General features: G+C 36.4%; 1 protein-coding gene across 1 annotated transcript in view; it reads left to right on the plus strand.

Annotated features, from left to right (window-relative positions):
• Positions 1 to 18,252, plus strand: part of LOC115422030 (leucine-rich repeat neuronal protein 1) — a 40,349-nt gene that overhangs the window by 6,813 nt on the left and 15,284 nt on the right. Inside the window, exons 2-5 of the mRNA XM_030138071.1 lie at positions 12,182 to 12,307; positions 12,405 to 12,550; positions 16,499 to 16,600; positions 16,690 to 16,874. Of these exons, the coding sequence (XP_029993931.1) occupies positions 12,229 to 12,307; positions 12,405 to 12,550; positions 16,499 to 16,600; positions 16,690 to 16,874 (512 nt within the window). The 5' untranslated portion in view covers positions 12,182 to 12,228. The remainder of the gene's footprint in view (positions 1 to 12,181; positions 12,308 to 12,404; positions 12,551 to 16,498; positions 16,601 to 16,689; positions 16,875 to 18,252) is intronic.

Genomic DNA, 18,252 nt, shown 5'->3' on the forward strand with positions numbered 1-18,252 from the left:
AAATATTCAACAAATTAAACAAAAATGAACAAAATAATCAGGTTTCATTCAACAGCTTCCAGTGGTTGTATTTAATGTGACCTCCTTTTGCGTTTAACTTGTCTTTAACCCTTTTATTCAGATAATATGAGATTTATGGCATTAATTTCATAATGTTTTATACCAGGTTTCATTCAACACATGTCAGATGAGGTCACAGTAAATCCTGACTTTAACCTTTACAACACATTTAGTTCAGTTTGTTGAGTATCTGTACATATTTCCTGTATTTTCTAGTTGTATCTGAAGAGAAGAGAATGAAAAATAAATATAGAGGATCGTTACAACCCTGAAAAAACAGCAAAGAGGAAGCTGGAATAAGACTTTTGCATATTGCTGTATATTATTTATCATAAAATGCAGGTTTTATATTCTAGTGTGGACTGAGTTTGATCACTTTAAGTCTTTTTTTCGACACTTTCCATATTTTCCCTGGTGCAATAGGAGTTTATTCACATTATTTTTTTGTTCCAGGCCTTTATTTGGAGTTCAGCCTTTATATGAGATCCAGCTTTGACTGACTCCTGGTTTTTATTACAAGAAATACAGTCATCACAAACCAATAATGTGATAAAAACTAAAACAGAATAAAAAATAAAGTGGAAAAAATACAATAAATAATCAATATGAAACTAATCACAGTCACTTTAATAAATACTGACACTATCTAAAGAGTTCATCTTCCTCCTGATCATCCTCATCTTCTTCTTCTTCTTCTTCTTCTTCTTCTTCTTTTCTTACATAATAATGTTTCTAAAACTTTCCGAGTAAAGTAGGTCAGAGTAAAACGCCGTCGACTTTCCAGATTCAGATGGTTTCCACGGTAACAAAAGCTCAGCCTTATGTAATCACTTATTTGATCTTTTCTTCACCTCCTCAACTTTTAATTAACCTCCTCTTGTTTTTAACCGTTGCATCACCGGGTCTCAGTCGCAAACGCTCACATCGGTAACGATCACAACACATCTTTACATGGACTCCGAGCACAAATCTGCAGCAGGAGATGAAAAGAACCGAAACCATTAGAGAAATAATCGATCAGCTGATGGTCAGTGGGCATCTTCCACAGCCTCCACATCTGAATTATTATTATTATTATTATTATTATTATTATTGTTATCTTTGGAGGACATGACAAGACTTTATTACTTTTGTAAAACTGTTCGAAATTTTATTGTTATGTAGAAAATCAATGTTAATGAAGTTACCATATTTGGTGCCTTACCCATAAGTGGCAAAAAAATAAATAAATTCAAGAAGTATTATTTTTTTTAAATTGATTTATTTCGAGTATTGAAATGATACAAGCTTCCTGATTGCTTCTAACTGACTGCTTTGCACAACATAATATAAAAATAAAAATTCAAGGAAGCAAAACATAATAATACACACAAAAAAACAGAAAAAGAGAATAAGAGTCATGTTCGAAAAGGAGTGAGAAGAAGCATAGCTTATTAGCTCTCACCCCTTAGTCTAAGCCAGCAATATGTACATATTATAGTCCAGAAAATATAGTATGTATACATACACATATGTACACATGCACACATATACATACCCATGCACATACACTTACATAGAGTACATAAGTATATATATATAAAAAAAAAACAAGAAAAACACATGTGAGGTGAAAGAAACATGTATTTTAGAACATTAGACCCCCATAAGTGCTGGTCCAGACCCCTGTCCACATCCACATGATCCCTTTGAACATCATTCCTTACATTAGTACCATTACCTCATGGTACCGAACAAAGCAGGTCCACTCACTGTTCATGCAGAGGTGGACCTTACAGACCCTGGAGACCACATTGGACCTTATAGACCCTGTAGACCACATTGGACCTTACAGACCCCGGAGACCACATTGGACCTTACAGACCCCGGAGACCACATTGGACCTTATAGGCCCTGTAGACCACATTGGACCTTACAGACCCTGTAGACCACATTGGACCTTACAGACCCCGGAGACCACACTGGACCTTATAGACCCTGTAGACCACATTGGACCTTATAGGCCCTGTAGACCACATTGGACCTTACAGACCCCGGAGACCACACTGGACCTTATAGACCCTGTAGACCACATTGGACCTTACAGACCCTGTAGACCACACTGGACCTTATAGACCTTGTAGACCACATTGGACCTTATAGACCCTGTAGACCACACTGGACCTTATAGACCCTGTAGACCACATTGGACCTTACAGACCCCGGAGACCACACTGGACCTCACAGACCCTGTAGACCACATCGGACCTTACAGACCCTGCAGACCACATTGGACCTTATAGACCCTGTAGACCACACTGGACCTTATAGACCCTGTAGACCACATTGGACCTTACAGACCCCGGAGACCACACTGGACCTCACAGACCCTGTAGACCTCATCGGACCTTACAGACCCTGCAGACCACACTGGACCTTACAGACCCTGGAGACCACATTGGACCTCACAGACCCTGTAGACCACATCGGACCTTATAGACCCTGGAGACCACACTGGACCGCAGATAGTTGACTCACTGGAACTGTCGTCGTCACTGTCTTGTAATGCGTGAAGAAATTACCAAAAATAGTCACTTGCCTGATAAAGTGTTAAGTTTGGGATAAAATAAGACTCCTGCAGATGCTCTAAAAGCATATAATTATAAACGACTATTAAAGCATTTATTATTCATTCACCCTTTAAATTATTGTAATGTATTATCAATGTATGTCTTAATTTATTAAAAAAAATACTGTAGCATCAGAAATGTAAGAGATATTTTTTTCCTCTTATGTTTTGTTGCTTTTTAAGTTAAATGAATGTGGTTAAGGTTTAGATATGATTAATGTACATTAAAGGTAGATTTAAAACATTTACTTTTATAACTTATTTTTCATATGTGATTCTGGAGTTCAGGTTATATTGTATATTGTGCATCTCAGTAAATAAATAGAAACTTTATGTAACTTAATGGAGAAAGTAAATAATATAAATACAAACTTCTCTGATAACTTACATCTGTACAAGGTCCAAAAGTAAAATTTAAAAAAAAAATCATTCTAAACTATATTATTAACCCATACAGACTCAAACGGCAACCATCGAACAAAACCATCCACTGATCTAAACTGTTTAATACCTGTTGATCCACTAATCCTATCAATACATGTAAATAATTGGTGTAAAATACAGTTCTTCATCTTTTCATGGTCATCATATATGACCCATTTGGATGTTCAGAGGCTCCGTAGTTACCGTGGAAACACCATCATCTTCTACAACACTGATTCACCAGTAAAACCCATGGAGTTGGATCATTAGTCTCTTTTCCACTGGATGTATGCACAAAACTTTACCGATATTTACTAAATGTTGAAAAAACAGAAGTGCGTAATGTAGTTTTTTCCATTAAATCACAAACGCGATGATTTGTTTTATTTATTATCGCGAGACAACACAAGAAGTCATTCCATAAGCATGTCGATGAACATAAATATCTGTTGTTTTGAGTCCAGAATGCTCATTACCCCTCTATCTCGTACTAAATTAAAAAATGACTGGGTTTCCTGGTGTTTCCACACATACGGTGACATGTTTGTTTTAAGACTCTTCTTCTTCTCTTGTTGTAACGTCCATCGACATCCTTTTTTTTTTTTTTATTCATGTGACTCTAGTTGCGCAAAAAGGTCTTTCCATTGCAGTTTTGTGCGATATAACATTTTTGCTATAATAATAGTAATAATAATAATAATAATAATAATAATAAAAAATCACACTTATGCCCAGAAAACCACCTCTTGCCAGCACAAAAACTTTTCATTGAAAAACAAGAGTTTTGGCGAAATTATTGTCTTTCCAATAGGCAAATTTTTATGCGCAAGTTATATTCACGCAATTTGAGAGTCAATGGAAAAGCGACTAGTGACAGTGGATGGAGACACTCGGTTTATGTTCAGTTATTGATATATTTTGCTGTAAAACTCCCATTTTCTTCAGTTATCTTCGTTTTGATGTCATAATCTTTGAATTGACTCGGACATTTTGTGAACATTTAAATTAAATTTAGGAAAATTAATATAGAAAAATACATGATTTACAGTGAAAAATGCTAAATATAGAGGATAATATTATAATAAATGATGATAAATCACTATATAGAGAGGAAAATTCATTTACAAACTGCCATAAAAGTATCACTGGGTCTTTATGGGTTAATAAACTTATTTTACGTACTATAATACCTCTTAAAAAGTCGCTCTTATCATTTGAAAATATGAAATATTATAATTATCAAAGTCTGAATTCATGTTTAACCAGGGATGATGTGCGGTGCAAACAATTGTCGTTTTTAAAAAAGTAAAAAAATAAAATAAAATAAAGGTCAAAAAGTTGAAACTGAACAATGCTAGCACTGATGTTGACCTCGTGTGGCGTTCAGGTGTCGTCTCACCTGAACGAGGGGGTGTTGTGTGTGTGTGTGTGTGTGTGTTTTTGTGCGTCCGCCAATCAGACCTCTCATGGTTAATCAGCGTCTGTCTGCTGCTTCTCCTCCAATCACAGCCTCTGCAGCAGGACGCTTAATGAGGCGCTCACAGTTCGTTAAATAATTAATGGTCGCTCATCAATATTCCATGTGCTGAGCAGCAGGAGGGGGGAGGAGATGTGTTCAGATGTTGGAGCAGAGCGTCGAACCCGCCCCCAGTGCTTCGCCAACACGAAGGAGGACGGCTCGCATGTTCCGACGATCTGTCAGAGCTGCTGCGTTCAGGGTCCGCGTGGAAAACAGAAAAAACAAAAAGACTAAGGTCCTCACATGCAGAGATAACTGACAAAACACACACAAGTTGGTGTAAAATGATCCTATGTTCACTAAGAAGCACAGTTATTTAAGCACATTAATTACAAAAAAATAAAATTGTCCAGGTTTAAGCCTTTTAGGACAATATTGCCGACTCCTGAAGTATTCTCGCTATGGACAAAACTCAAACGTCAACTGAAAGCTGAGATCTGGAGCTTTTGTTTGATATATAACAAAGTATAGTAGAGGTCTGCATTGGCTGAGGGAGAGGAGTGGAAGTGGTCGGAGCAGAGAGCAGCAGAATGCAGTCAGTGAGAGAGAGATGGAAGATTTTTTTGACTTTTAGCAGCGTTTTAGCGAGCTTTGGGTGGTGTTTTATGGTGAATTCTTGTAAATAACACTGGTCTACAAGGAAAATGCTTCCAGAATAAATGTAATGAAATTTTACCACATGAGAGTCACTGATAAAGAAAAATCAAGTCAAAAATGCTGGTTGGCTGAACTTTCCAAGATACAACCTTGGGTCAAAATGTGAAACGAGAGAACGGGTTTGACTCAAAAGGAATATTTGTCTCAGAGCTACAAGATCTACTTCAAAACACTGTCTGCACATTAGAATACATTCACTTTACAGGTTCTATTTAGTGGAAGATTTATAAAACTATTATAGAAATGTACATAAACCAATATATATGTGTAATAACACTTAATCATATACCTTGAAAACATCAGCAAACTGGCACTTTTGTCATTTATTTTCCAATTAGTTTTATTAAAATATGTAACATTTAGCACATTTAATGTCTGAAGCAAATCATTTCTAAAAAATTGTAGACCAGTGTAATTGTATGTAATAGTGCTGCTTTGGAGTGTTCTACTAGTGTGTTTTGCTGTTTGTTTGTTTTCTTGAGTTTCTCATTTTGTTATATTTTTGTAGTTAGTATAGTTTATTGATAGTTATATTTCAGCTGTACATATTCTATAAATATACACAGGCTAAAAATGACTAGAAACAGTTAAAAATAAGAAGCTGTAACATGGACACAGTGTGCTCTAGACCAGGGGCGTCAAACTCATTTTAGTTCAGGGGCCACATCCTGCCTAATATGATATAAAGTGGGCCGGACCAGTAAAGTAATATAAACAATAGGATAAGAACTTTTGAGTGAAGAAAGTAAATTCCGTAAAATGAAAAATACACTTAAATATGCTTAAAAATCCTACGATACGTGCAAAAATACACTTAAATATGCTTAAATATCCGACGATACGCACAAAAATACACTTAAATATGCTTAAATATCCGACGATACGCGCAAAATTACACTTAAATATGCTTAAATATCCTACAATACACGCAAAAATACACTGAAATATGTTTAAAAATCCTACAATACACGCAAAAATACACTTAAATATGCTTAAATATCCTACAATACACGCAAAAATACACTTAAATATGCTTAAAAATCCTACAATACACGCAAAAATACACTTAAATATGCTTCAATATCCTACAATACACGCAAAAATACACTTAAATATGCTTAAAAATCCTACAATACACACAAAAATACACTTAAATATGCTTCAATATCCTACAATACAAGCAAAAATACCCTTAAATATGCTTAAAAATCCTACAATACACGCAAAAATACACTTAAATATGCTTAAATATCCTACAATACACGCAAAAATACACTTAAAATTCCGTAATTAAAATGTTTACATCTACGAATTGTATTTGAACATAACATGAACAAAAATATGAACAACCTGAAAATTTCTTAAGTAAAATAAGTGCAATGTTAACAATATTACACCTTAGTTTATCATTTATACACGTGAATCACAACTTAGAGATCACAGTGGATCTACAAATACACCAAACATTTAATAACAGGGAGATTATTACTAAAATTCCACACACTTCTCTTAAGACATTTCAGATATTCACATTTTTTTTTGTCAAAGACTAGTATGTAAATGTGAACAATTTTGTGTAATTTTACATTTTTTACACTAAAACAAAGAGACTAATTTGCAGTTTTCATTATTTATAGTTTATTATGATAGTATGTTACTGTTCTGATCCACTTTAGAATTAATTGACCTAAAGTTATTTGAACATCCTTGATTGTTAAAATTTTCAGCGTAATTGTTGTATTTCTCCAGTTCATCCCACGGGCCGGACTGAACCCTTTGGCGGGCCGGATTTGGCCCCCGAGCCGCATGTTTGACACCCCTGCTCTAGACAAACTAGAATGTTTGAGCACATGTAAAATAGTTGAAAGTGTATTTGTACAATCTCTATAAATATTATGAACATTTACAGTTTTTCATAAATATGATTTTAAAAAATGTGTGTTTTTATGTATTTATATATTTTACTATAACACACTGTTTTAACCATTTGCTACATATTATAATGATAATCAATGGCCAGATATTGAAAGTTAAGTTCTTCCTGAAAAAAGATGCAAAAGAGTTGGCAAAAAAGACATTTTCTGACACTTTAATTGCAAAACAACATAAACAAATCTTGGTGGCCTGTTATAATGGTAGTTTTTATAGAGTTAAAAAAGTATTTTGGAGATATGGATACAAACACATGTGTACAGTTTGATAATTTACTGATGATATTTGGCAAATTCTGGCTCAACAGTAGGATTTATTTTGTGAAGTTTTAATTCATTTAGGGCTACACAGTTAATCAAATCACAATAATAATCCCGATATCAGCCTGTGCAATTATATGATTGCAAAAATCTGTAATTTAAAGCTCCAGTATATGGAGGATTTCAATCTAATTGCAGAAATGGAAAAAATAAACACAATCTCTATAATGCTGTAATATTTTGGACATACTGTTTACTGATATTTTCTATTTACTGTTAAAATAATGCAATATGTACAAAAACATAGTTTTAAAAAGACAAACAGATAATCTCCAAATAGCAATATATCCCACAGTAACTAGAATATGACTTTGTTTTTTTTGTTTTTTTCAACCAAATCATGCATTTTATTATATTTTATTTAAAAAATGTTATCAAGCAATGTAATAAGTTCATCATAACAAAGTAAATGGTGAGAGCCAAAAAAAGTTGGATTCAGTTTGGTTTTCATTTGATATTTGTCTTCAACTTCTAAATACCTGGAAACATTTTTATGGTCACTTCCAGTTGAATTTCTCCTTATATTTTCTTTTCCTAAGTGATTTATCACTCTTTATTATAAAATTACCTTCTGCATTTTGCATTTTTAAGTAAAAATCATGTATTTTCCTATATTTAATTCACTGATCATGTAGATGTTCATACCAGCCCATAGTAAATTCAAAGGTTATTATATGAAAATAGAAAAAATTCAAAGCAAAGGTGACTAAAACTATGAAATATATCATAAACTGAATATAAAATCAAGCCTCTCCAACCACTTTTGTTTGTTTCAGTGCATGAGTTTTACTGGTAACTCAATGTTGAAGATGACAGAGGACTTTTTTTCATATATAGCAGTGTTAGGCATAAATCTAAATCTAGTTTTTGTATTTTATCTTTCTCTCTGAGCTGTTATTCTGTAGAAGTATTACCCAGGCTCATCTCCTCGACAGTTGTTGGATTCGATTTGGACATGAGCCATGCAGCATTTTAGCTAAATAAACCTTGTAAAATAACTGGCAGGCAGTGGTGAAAGCTTTTATTTTCCTTCAGGTGGGCGTTAAATCTCTGACTTCATGGCCTTAAAGACGATAAACAGTCGAGGAGATCGTATCTGCTCTGGAAAAGTCACGGAAAAGTTTCAAAGTGAACCCGTGTGAACCCTGCGTGCACCCATAAGACCCCACGTATCGCCGTAATCTGCTGCTGTTGATTGCGGTGCAGTCACGTGCACACCGGCGTTCACGTGCACGCTCCTCCAGGGCAGGACAGCAGGTAGAGGATTATTTCTGTCTGACCTGCTGCTGCTGCTGCTGCTGCTGCTGTTTCCGTCCAACGCCACAAATGTCAGACTCACCCATAGAGTCTGACAGTAGTTTTTTGAAGCTGTGCATCTCCCACGCACTTCTTCTCTCACTGACGTAATCCTGCTCAAATTAAAGCTCAGACCTGAATGCGGTTTCTAGTCGTTTATTTCACATTGAATGCACTGAAGCGCTAACATGTGGAACTTGTCAAGGACTTTTGGTCTGTGGCAACCAATAGAACAGCCCTTCGTCCTCATATGTCACTTCCTGGCTGGTTGCCATGGCACCACAGGCAAGGTGTCCCCCCAGTGTCGGTCCCACTGAGTGTTTGTGTGTGTGTGTGTGTGTGTGTGTGTGTGTGTGTGTGTGTGTGTGTGTGTAAGTCGTCAACAACAACAACAGCATCATGACTTGTCAGCTCACATTAAGCAGAGAGCAGCTTTGATTCGATTATATGTGTCACCGCTTCCTCCTCGCTCACTCACACACTCTGCTGTCGGACTAATTTCTGGTGTGTGTGTGTGTGTGTGTCGCAGGGGTTTCACATTTACTGCTAACAAGCTGCGAACATCCACAGAGATTCTTTTACTTTGGCTTTAAACCAGAAGTCTCTGCGTGTGTGCCTTCATTTTTATCAGATCTGTGAAGAGCCAAAGAAAGAAGACATTGTTCTGCAGCAGCCTGATAAAGTCAGCACTACCTCTGCACAAAGACGTTCCTGAGAGACGGAACAGAGCCAAAATAAACTCTAATTAAAGGGAACTGATCAAAATATCTGAATTTATAGACCTTTATACACTATAAGCCCGGAATTTGTATTTACTCAAATGCTTTAATTACAATGCACTTAAATGATTTCAGTTTTATGATGTTACTATAAAATGTTCAGTATATTCTACTAATTTGTAGACATAGTTGAAAGTACGAAAAAGTTTAAGTTGAATGGAATTAAATCACTAAGTTTTAGTCATGACCACACCTTTTTATCTTCGCATTGCATTGTGGGTATTGGGCATGTTGTTGAAAATGTGTTCTTTTTCTGTGCAGGGGTTCAGCGGGGTTGTGGTGTTACTGTTAATTTGGATTTAATGTGTGTATGGCAGTGTTTATTGGCCTTTTTGTGTTTGTTTTTGTATTTTTGTAGAGCTGCACCATGAGTCAGAGCCAGAGGAAGAACAATGGCTTTCCTGTTCCTCTACAGTTAGCTTTGTTCAATGTAAATTTTTGTGCCTTGCCAATTTAAAAGCTCTTCCTGTACTGACAAAGAACATTGAGCTGACTTCCTGTGTAACTTCCATCTACGCTACAATATATTAAGTTGAATAAATGTACAAAGTAATTTATTTTGCAAGAGATTTTAGTTTAAGTCAACTTTGAAATGAGTGTAGTGAACTGATGATATTTAGTGATGGGACTTTTGGCTCTTTGAAGGGAACCGTTCACTGAAAAGAGCCGATCAAAAGACTGACTCTTTTATGTTTTTTGCATTATTTTGAAACACTGTTTTCATGACTAAACAGGCTACATGTGATGATTATAATTGGCGTGGCAGTAAATATTATCTTACCATAAAAAAGAATAGTTAGTTCAAATGTGTGGGCTAAACACATGACATGAGAGGTGACATTAGGCAAATGCTGGAATTTGACAAAAAAAAAAACATCACGGTACATTACATGGACTAGTCTGTAGCCTAAAAATGAAGAAGAAAATAAAACATTTTCTTATGAAATAACATTTTATTCTCCTCAAAACAAGAACAATAAATGTGTGTAAACATACGGGAAAAAATTGCACAAAACACAACAGTAATTAATCACTGCAATTACTTAAATACCTGAACTACAGTGCAATTCTCAGAACAAGAACCGTATGTTGGTAAAATTGACAGGCAATCAGACACTCCCTTCTTAAAAAAAAAAAAAAAAAAAAATGAACGGCTCTTTACAAAGACTTGGTTCCCGTCGTTCATTTCAAAAAGCCGTTCAAAAGATTCGACTTGTTCGTGAACGTCACATCACTAATGATATTAAGTCTAATGATTGTACAAAGCAATTGACATTGCAACAAATTTTAAGTCAAATTAACTTGGCATTTAGTGTGTTGTACTTAAAATAGTAATTCCGTTCAAATCAAGCATTTAAGTTTAATACACTCAAGTTTTCATTACTCATTACTTCAGTTTTTTAAGGCAACTCAACTTATCCGGTCTTACATTGCAGGTAAAATACAGGTGTTGGTTAGTGCTGACTGGTAGTAGAGGACGGATGGTAGGGAATATTTACTTATTTATTTATTTTATTGAACCTTTATTTAACCTGGTAAGTCAGTTGGAAATGACAAAAAACAACAATGATTGTGGTACAAAACCACTCATTAAACAGTTAAAAACATGAAGACTATGCTCACAAACAATATATATGATATACACAACAACGGAATCCATGAGAAATCAGAAGCAAGTCCTCATACACTGATCAGAAATGATAGTTTGTAATGAATTATTGAGGATGGATAGTCAGAATCAGAATACTTTATTAATCCCAGGGATAATTATTGAGTGTTACAGTTTCTCTATTCAAGTATAACTATTTATTTATTTATTTATTTGCACATCATAAAACAGCAAGAGAAAATTTTCAAAAAACAACTTTCAAACAAGTAACATCATTGTGCAGGAGAGGATAGAAGCCAAAAAAGGCTTATCCTCCCCAGAATACCTCCCCAGAAATAAACAATACACAGGGGGGAAAAAACAAGAGAAAATAGAATTAAAAATACAATATAACTGAAGTAATAAACTAAAGTAAAAACAATAAAAATACAAATCAAATTACAAATCATCAAATACAAATTAAATGATATACGGCCTTACATTTTTTCATGAATTAGAGTCCTTTTCAGATGCTTTTTAAATAATGATAAAGAAGATGTTGATTGAACTAGAAAAGCACTCGAAGAGCACAGTCCTCCACCAAGGCAGATCAGTCTCTAATGCACATGTGTGAATGATAAACTGATAAACCGAGGCAGAATATTGTTAAAATTGCACTTGTTTTTCTTGAGACAATTCAAGTTGTTCATGTTGTTCACATTTTTAAGGAAACTTTGTAGATGTAAACCTGGTCATAATATCATTTGACTTTTTTTCACTGTTATTATGTTACTGGTCTGGCCCACTTGAGATCAAATTGGGCTGAATGTGGAACTGAACTAAAATGAGTTTGACACCCCTGTACTACTGAGTCAAAAAGTCGACAAAGTAAACGTCTAAAAAGAGCAACCAAATTTAGTCCAACGGCAACTCCATGTCAACAGTCTGAAACTCTCTGAAACACTACTGATTATTTTGTGTTTCCTGTTCCCTCTACAGGTAGTACTTAGCCAAACACTTCCTGTCTGCTCCACCACCAGTGCATCATGGGATTTGTAGGCTTCTTTATGCTCTTCTGCACGGTGGGATCATCAGTTTGTACTGGAGTGAGCACATCCACCCAAGGTACAGAACAATGAGAAGTTGACTTTGAAAGGAAACTTGATGCTCAACCTCTTAAGTCTAAGTTGCCTGTTTTGTTTGTTTGTGTTTGTTCCTGTAGGTGGCGCTGTGCTGTGCCCTTTACAGTGTGTGTGTGAGACGAGGCCCTGGTACACGCCTCAGTCTGTTTATCACCAGGCCAAGACGGTCGACTGCAACGAACTCCATCTGCAGAGAGTACCGGCCAACGTCTCTGCTGATACACAGGTAAGAAACACACAGGTGACTGATGGAAATAATTAAAACGTGCAGATTTAAATCACATTTTTACTGAAAAAATTCCTTGTAAGTGTGAAGCCCTATACTTAGGAGATATTTCATGTGAGAACTGGACTCTGAAAGATAAAAAACTGTTGTTCATGCTTTTGGCAGCGAGTAAAAAGACTATCACTAGAAAATGGTTAAAGCCTGAAGCACCCACAACTGAAGAATGGATGGACATCGTACAGGACATTTAGAGTCTGGAGAAGTTGACATTTTGTTTTAAGGGTCTAAAGGAATCTTTTCTTACTATTTGGTCAAAATGGACAAACTATGTTAAATTTGTCATGGATGTGAAATGAATACATCAGTGATGTGAATCCTTTTACATGTGAAACATTTCTGTTTAGATTCATATAAACATTCACACCTTATAGAGTCTTGTCTTTTCATTGAAGTAATGGAGTAAGCCCTCTCTTCCAGCCCACTTTTCTTTATTTGCTTTAAAAGTTCTTTATATGACAAAAAAATCTCGGATAAGCATTTTTTTATGTGATGTGTAGAAATTTAACTGTGCAAGTAACAGAAGTTTTGTAAATTGTGCTTTTCCAAATAATTTCCAAATAAACAAAGAATTACCAAAAAAAAAACAAAAAAAAAACGTGCAGATGAAAACACACAACGTACAGGGTGTCCATAAAGTCTCTATACAATTTAATGCATTTATGACAAAAGCAAATGAATAGATAAATCTGTCGAAATTATTACAAAATGCAGTTTTTTTGCCTCCTTTAATCCACCTCTATATGGGCACATCCACACAGGGCTGTAGCATAGCCTCATCAACGGTGCAGGGTTCCCATGGGGTCTTCAGGGGGGCATATTTATCTAAACCCACTTTTGTTAGTCTGTGGTTCATTTATTTGTGTATTTGGACCCTAATAGTTCATACAGTTTGAATTTGAACCTTCCAGGTGCTGCAAAGCTATCTTTAGATTCATTTGGGCAAAAACCGAGTAGATTTCTACAACTTGTTTTAATTCCTGCTTAATTTGTGTCATGCGTCGACGTTTATGTTGCTTTAGTTTTGGGTTTTTGTCCCTTCCTGTTTTATTTTGGTGATGGTGGTCTCCTTCCTGTTTTGTCTGCGCTCTGTCAGTCTTGTCTCTTGTCTTCTCTAATCCCATCATTGCCTGCAGCTGGTGTTCCTCCTGTAACTGTCCACACCTGTTTGTGATCCCTGCCTTCCCTATATATTCTCCTCGCTCCCTTTGTCTCTTATCAGTGTGTCGTTTCTGTGTCCATGTGAAGAACTCCTCTTGTTAAGTATTTTGTATCTTGTTCCATGTGTTTTTGTGAATCAGGTTTTTAGTTAATATAGAGTACGTTGGGCTTCCTCTTTCAGTTCATTAGGTTTTTTCTAGTGATGGGTAGATGAGGCGTCATGAAGCGTTTCGACACATTGCCAAACTGTATCGATACTGTGTCACTGAATACTGACACCTGCTGGACCTTCCAAATCCCTACAGGCAACCAAGCTGACAGACTCAACTGACACTGATTTGATGACCTAGTATATACAATAATATAATTTAAGTCATTGTGTTTTATATTGTATTATTTCATATCTTCATTTAAATTTAAAATATCTTTGATATTTTTAATAAATAATGTGAACATGGATCATAATGTGAAAATCTAAGTGAACGTGTTGTGAATGAGGATGCTTGTGGACTGGGATTGTTTTTTTTTTTTTTTTGTTTGTTTTTTTTTACAAATTTTTATTAAAAGTCTTTCCAATGTTTTGAGCTTGATGGTTAAAAATGAAGTAAAGAATAAATTAATAGGAATTAATTATCAATAAAGCAACTGTGAGTCAGTTGTAGAATGGCTGTATAGCTGAGTTGGTCCTGGTGGATCTGGACTTCGTTCTCATGCCTGGTCCTAGAATGTCTCAGCACTGAGGAGGGGCTTTAGTTTAAACAGGAAAGTTTTGTCCAAAAAATGCGACATTTAACCTGCAGAAAATAATATGAACAGTAAACTAAGAGTCACTTTGAAATGAATTTGAATTCAGATAGATCAAATGGAAACTCTGAGAGGAACAGGATGAAACAACAAGGAAATTCAAGCAAATCCCTTATTTTCTGACATGAGATCCAAATGGTCCCACACGGTGGAAACCTTTCTTTTGGTTTGAGGCTGCTCCAGAATTCTTAATGAATTTGACGATGAACCACAAAGATCAGAGGTTCTTTTGGCAGATGCATCCCTTTGACAGATGCACTTCCTTATAAATACAGTTTGGCGCCTCAGTGTCAGTTCCAAAACAGGTCCTGTGTCGGTCACGTGACTTTCTTGAAGCGATACGCGCACCGACATGGGGTTTTGCTCTATGAGCTCGACGTATGCGCTGACGCATCGGTGTTGCCGGACCCATCACTAGTTTTTCCAGTTTATTGTAGAGCGCGCTGTGCTCCTCCTTTTGTTCATCCCTTTTCGTACTTTGAAGTTTTTTGTTAAAATAAACCCCTTTGACCACTGAACCTAAGAGTCTTGTGCATTTGGGTCCATGCCGAGTGTCGTGCCGTAACAATTTGTTACGTTTTATAACTTGTTACGTCACAACATTTGCACATATAAGGTCAAGATTTCCGACGAACATTTCTCAGAGTACGACATAATTGTTTATCAGCAGCAGTTGTAGTCCATACTGAAAATATGTCCAAACTTGGAGCCGATTACCTAAAATGTTCAGTTGTTGGTTGTATTAATGAACCCAGAGAAGCACAGTCAGCAATGTGGAGGGGATGGGGTCATGTGCATTTAAAGGGCCAGCGCTCCAAACCACCTTTCTGGTGTCATTACTCAGAAATAGTGTTGAAGATGGACCTGTGGAGTTGAATGAATGAAGAATTCAGACCCAAGCAGAGCATTTACAGTTTATGTAGACCACAGGGAAATGTTTCAAAATGAAGAATTCCATTTAAAAAAGCAAAATATCACTCCTTTTAAAAAGCCTTAAAAGTCTTGAATTTACAAATCTGCATTTCATACCTTTTAAAAAGTCTTTAAAGGTATTAAATTTGATATAGTAGGTCTTAAGTTATGTTGCTATAAACTTGTTGGCTGTATTGTGTTTCAGTGTGTCTGTTAAATGTCCAAACTGCAAAGAAAGTAGCATTACTCGACTCAGTTTCACCTGTTCCAACCCGACAATTTATATTGAAATTGAGAACTAATTATTGCTAACTTTGTCCCTGGTGAGAAATGACTCGGAACGGTCAGAATTAAGATGTTGGAGTAAATAAATACATTTTCCTAAATTCTAGGAGTCAGGAATTATTGCCAATATGCCCATGAAATAGGCTGTGAAATGGGCATTACATTTTGTTCTAAGTAGTCTTGGGGAAAAAGTCTTAAATTTAACTCATAGAAACCTGTAGGAACCCTGATGGTGGCAATGGCATCAGCGATCTTTTGTCCCATATCTTTGTTTGATACACGATATCTTTAACATAACCCCACAGAAATAAATCCAGGGCAGTGATATCTAGCAAATGAGGTTTCCAGGGAATTGGACCATCCCTTCCAGTCTACCAATCTGGAAATGTTTGATTTAAGAACCCACCGACATGCAGAACCCAATGTGGTGGTGCACCATCTACCTGGAAAATGATGGTTGGTTGAAGGTCATCCAGTTTTGGTGACATATATTCAGTCTAAAGTTCAAAGGTCAACATTTGCAGTAATTGATCTCTCATTGAAGAAAAATGGACCAATGATTCAATTACACGTGATCCCACAATGTGATTGAAAACTTTGATAACCACCGAGTACGTAGAACAAATTTGATTAACACATCTCATCAATTGCTTTTGTAATACATTTTTAAAGTTGTGAACACTCTGTACTTTAAAGACCATGTTTAAGATCCATGTTTGTATGTTCCAGGTGCTGCTGCTTCAGAGCAACAACATCTCCTCCATCACATATGAACTGCAGAGTTTGACCAACCTGACGGAGCTAGACCTGTCGCAGAACCACTTCACACAGGTAACGCAACAACACACACACAAATCTAACCAATGCAGCTTCACTCCAGTTTTCATAAACTCATGGTCAACCTGCCGCCGTATCTCCAGGTGAGCTCCATGGGACTGTCATCTCTGGGTCACCTGGTCACTTTGTACCTGGAGGAGAACCTGATCGAGGAGCTGGAGGACTTCAGTTTGAGGAACCTGTCCAGTCTGGAGGAGCTTTACATCAACCACAACCGCATCTCTTCCATTGGACCCAAAGCCTTCGCCGGCCTCACCAACCTGCTGCGGTATGAAGAACAAAAACTACCTCTACCTCTAATTCCTTTCACATCTCCCAACATGAAAATTGTGTTTCATGTTCATGGTTTTCTTTGACTTGATTTTCAGTTGAGTGACATTTATGCCGAGTTTCCACTACATGGAACCTGCTCGACTTGACTCTGGTACCAAGTCCTTTTCCTGGAGACCGTTTCCATTACAGGATACTACCCACTTTACAGTACCTGGATGTCATAGCAATTCGGCGCGTTACTTCCATGTCGTCTGCTCAGAGAGTTGCTGATAAACTTGTTCGTTGCGTGTTGTCTCGTCAAGCTCATGCTGAATTTTTACATTGGCCACCAAAGACTGAATCTCCTCCAACCATGGTGTAGCTTTTCGGGGTGTCATCATGTGGATTAACCTACCGCTATATTTACTGTAAACTTCCGCATCTGTTTTTTGTAAAATGGCAGGTCACAGAGAAAATTCTCTGACCAATCAGTGGTCTGCAGTGTTTACACGTCACATTTCAGTATCTGGTCCCCAGTCTTGGAACCTCGGCGGAGGTGATACCAAAAACCTAGTACCAGGTACCAGATTCCAGGTCCTTTTCGTAATGAAACGTAAAAAGGCCAAATCGAGTCGAGTTGAGCCAGTACCATGTAGTGGAAACACGGCATTAGATACAAATAGAGGAAGATCTGAGGCCATAGTTTGAGGCTGGTCAGGAGCAGGTGTTTGATTTCCAGAAGGTTTTTCATGTTTCAACCGCCAAAGGACCAGCTCACGGCCAGTAAAGCCAAGAACATCAGATAAAGGATTTTGTGACCAACAGGACCAACTAAAACTCTGTCACCTCCATTTTATAGTAGAACACAGAGCTAGCATGAGTAGCATGTCCTCTGCCTCATCCAAGAAGAATTAAAAACATAGCTTCTATATAAATGTCAAATCAAAGCAGCAGGGTATGCAGTCTACCGTTGTTGTTGTTGTTGTTGTTGTTATGCTTGTAGCTGAAAATAGAATTAATAGAAAATACTAAAGCAGGGGTCTCACACATGCGGCAAAGGGGCCAAATGCGGCCTGCTAAAGGTTCCAATCCGGCCCGTGGGATGAATTTGCACAGTGCAAGAATTCCACAGTCTTGATTTGAATTAAGCAAAAAAAAAAATTGGCTTGAATTAAGGAAAAAAAAATTGAATTAAGCAAAAAATCTTGAATTAAGCAAAAAAAAAAAAAGAAGAATTAAGCAAAAATCTTGAATTTTTAGCAAAAAATTTTGAATTCACAACTTCAATTTTTTTTCTTTGTTTTAGTACAGTGGTTCTTAACCTTGTTGGAGGTACTGAACCCCACCAGTTTCATATGCGCATTCACCGAACCCTTCTTTATTTAAAAAAAAAA

Source organism: Sphaeramia orbicularis, chromosome 7 (assembly GCF_902148855.1).
Source record: "Sphaeramia orbicularis chromosome 7, fSphaOr1.1, whole genome shotgun sequence".
Taxonomy (NCBI): domain Eukaryota; kingdom Metazoa; phylum Chordata; class Actinopteri; order Kurtiformes; family Apogonidae; genus Sphaeramia; species Sphaeramia orbicularis.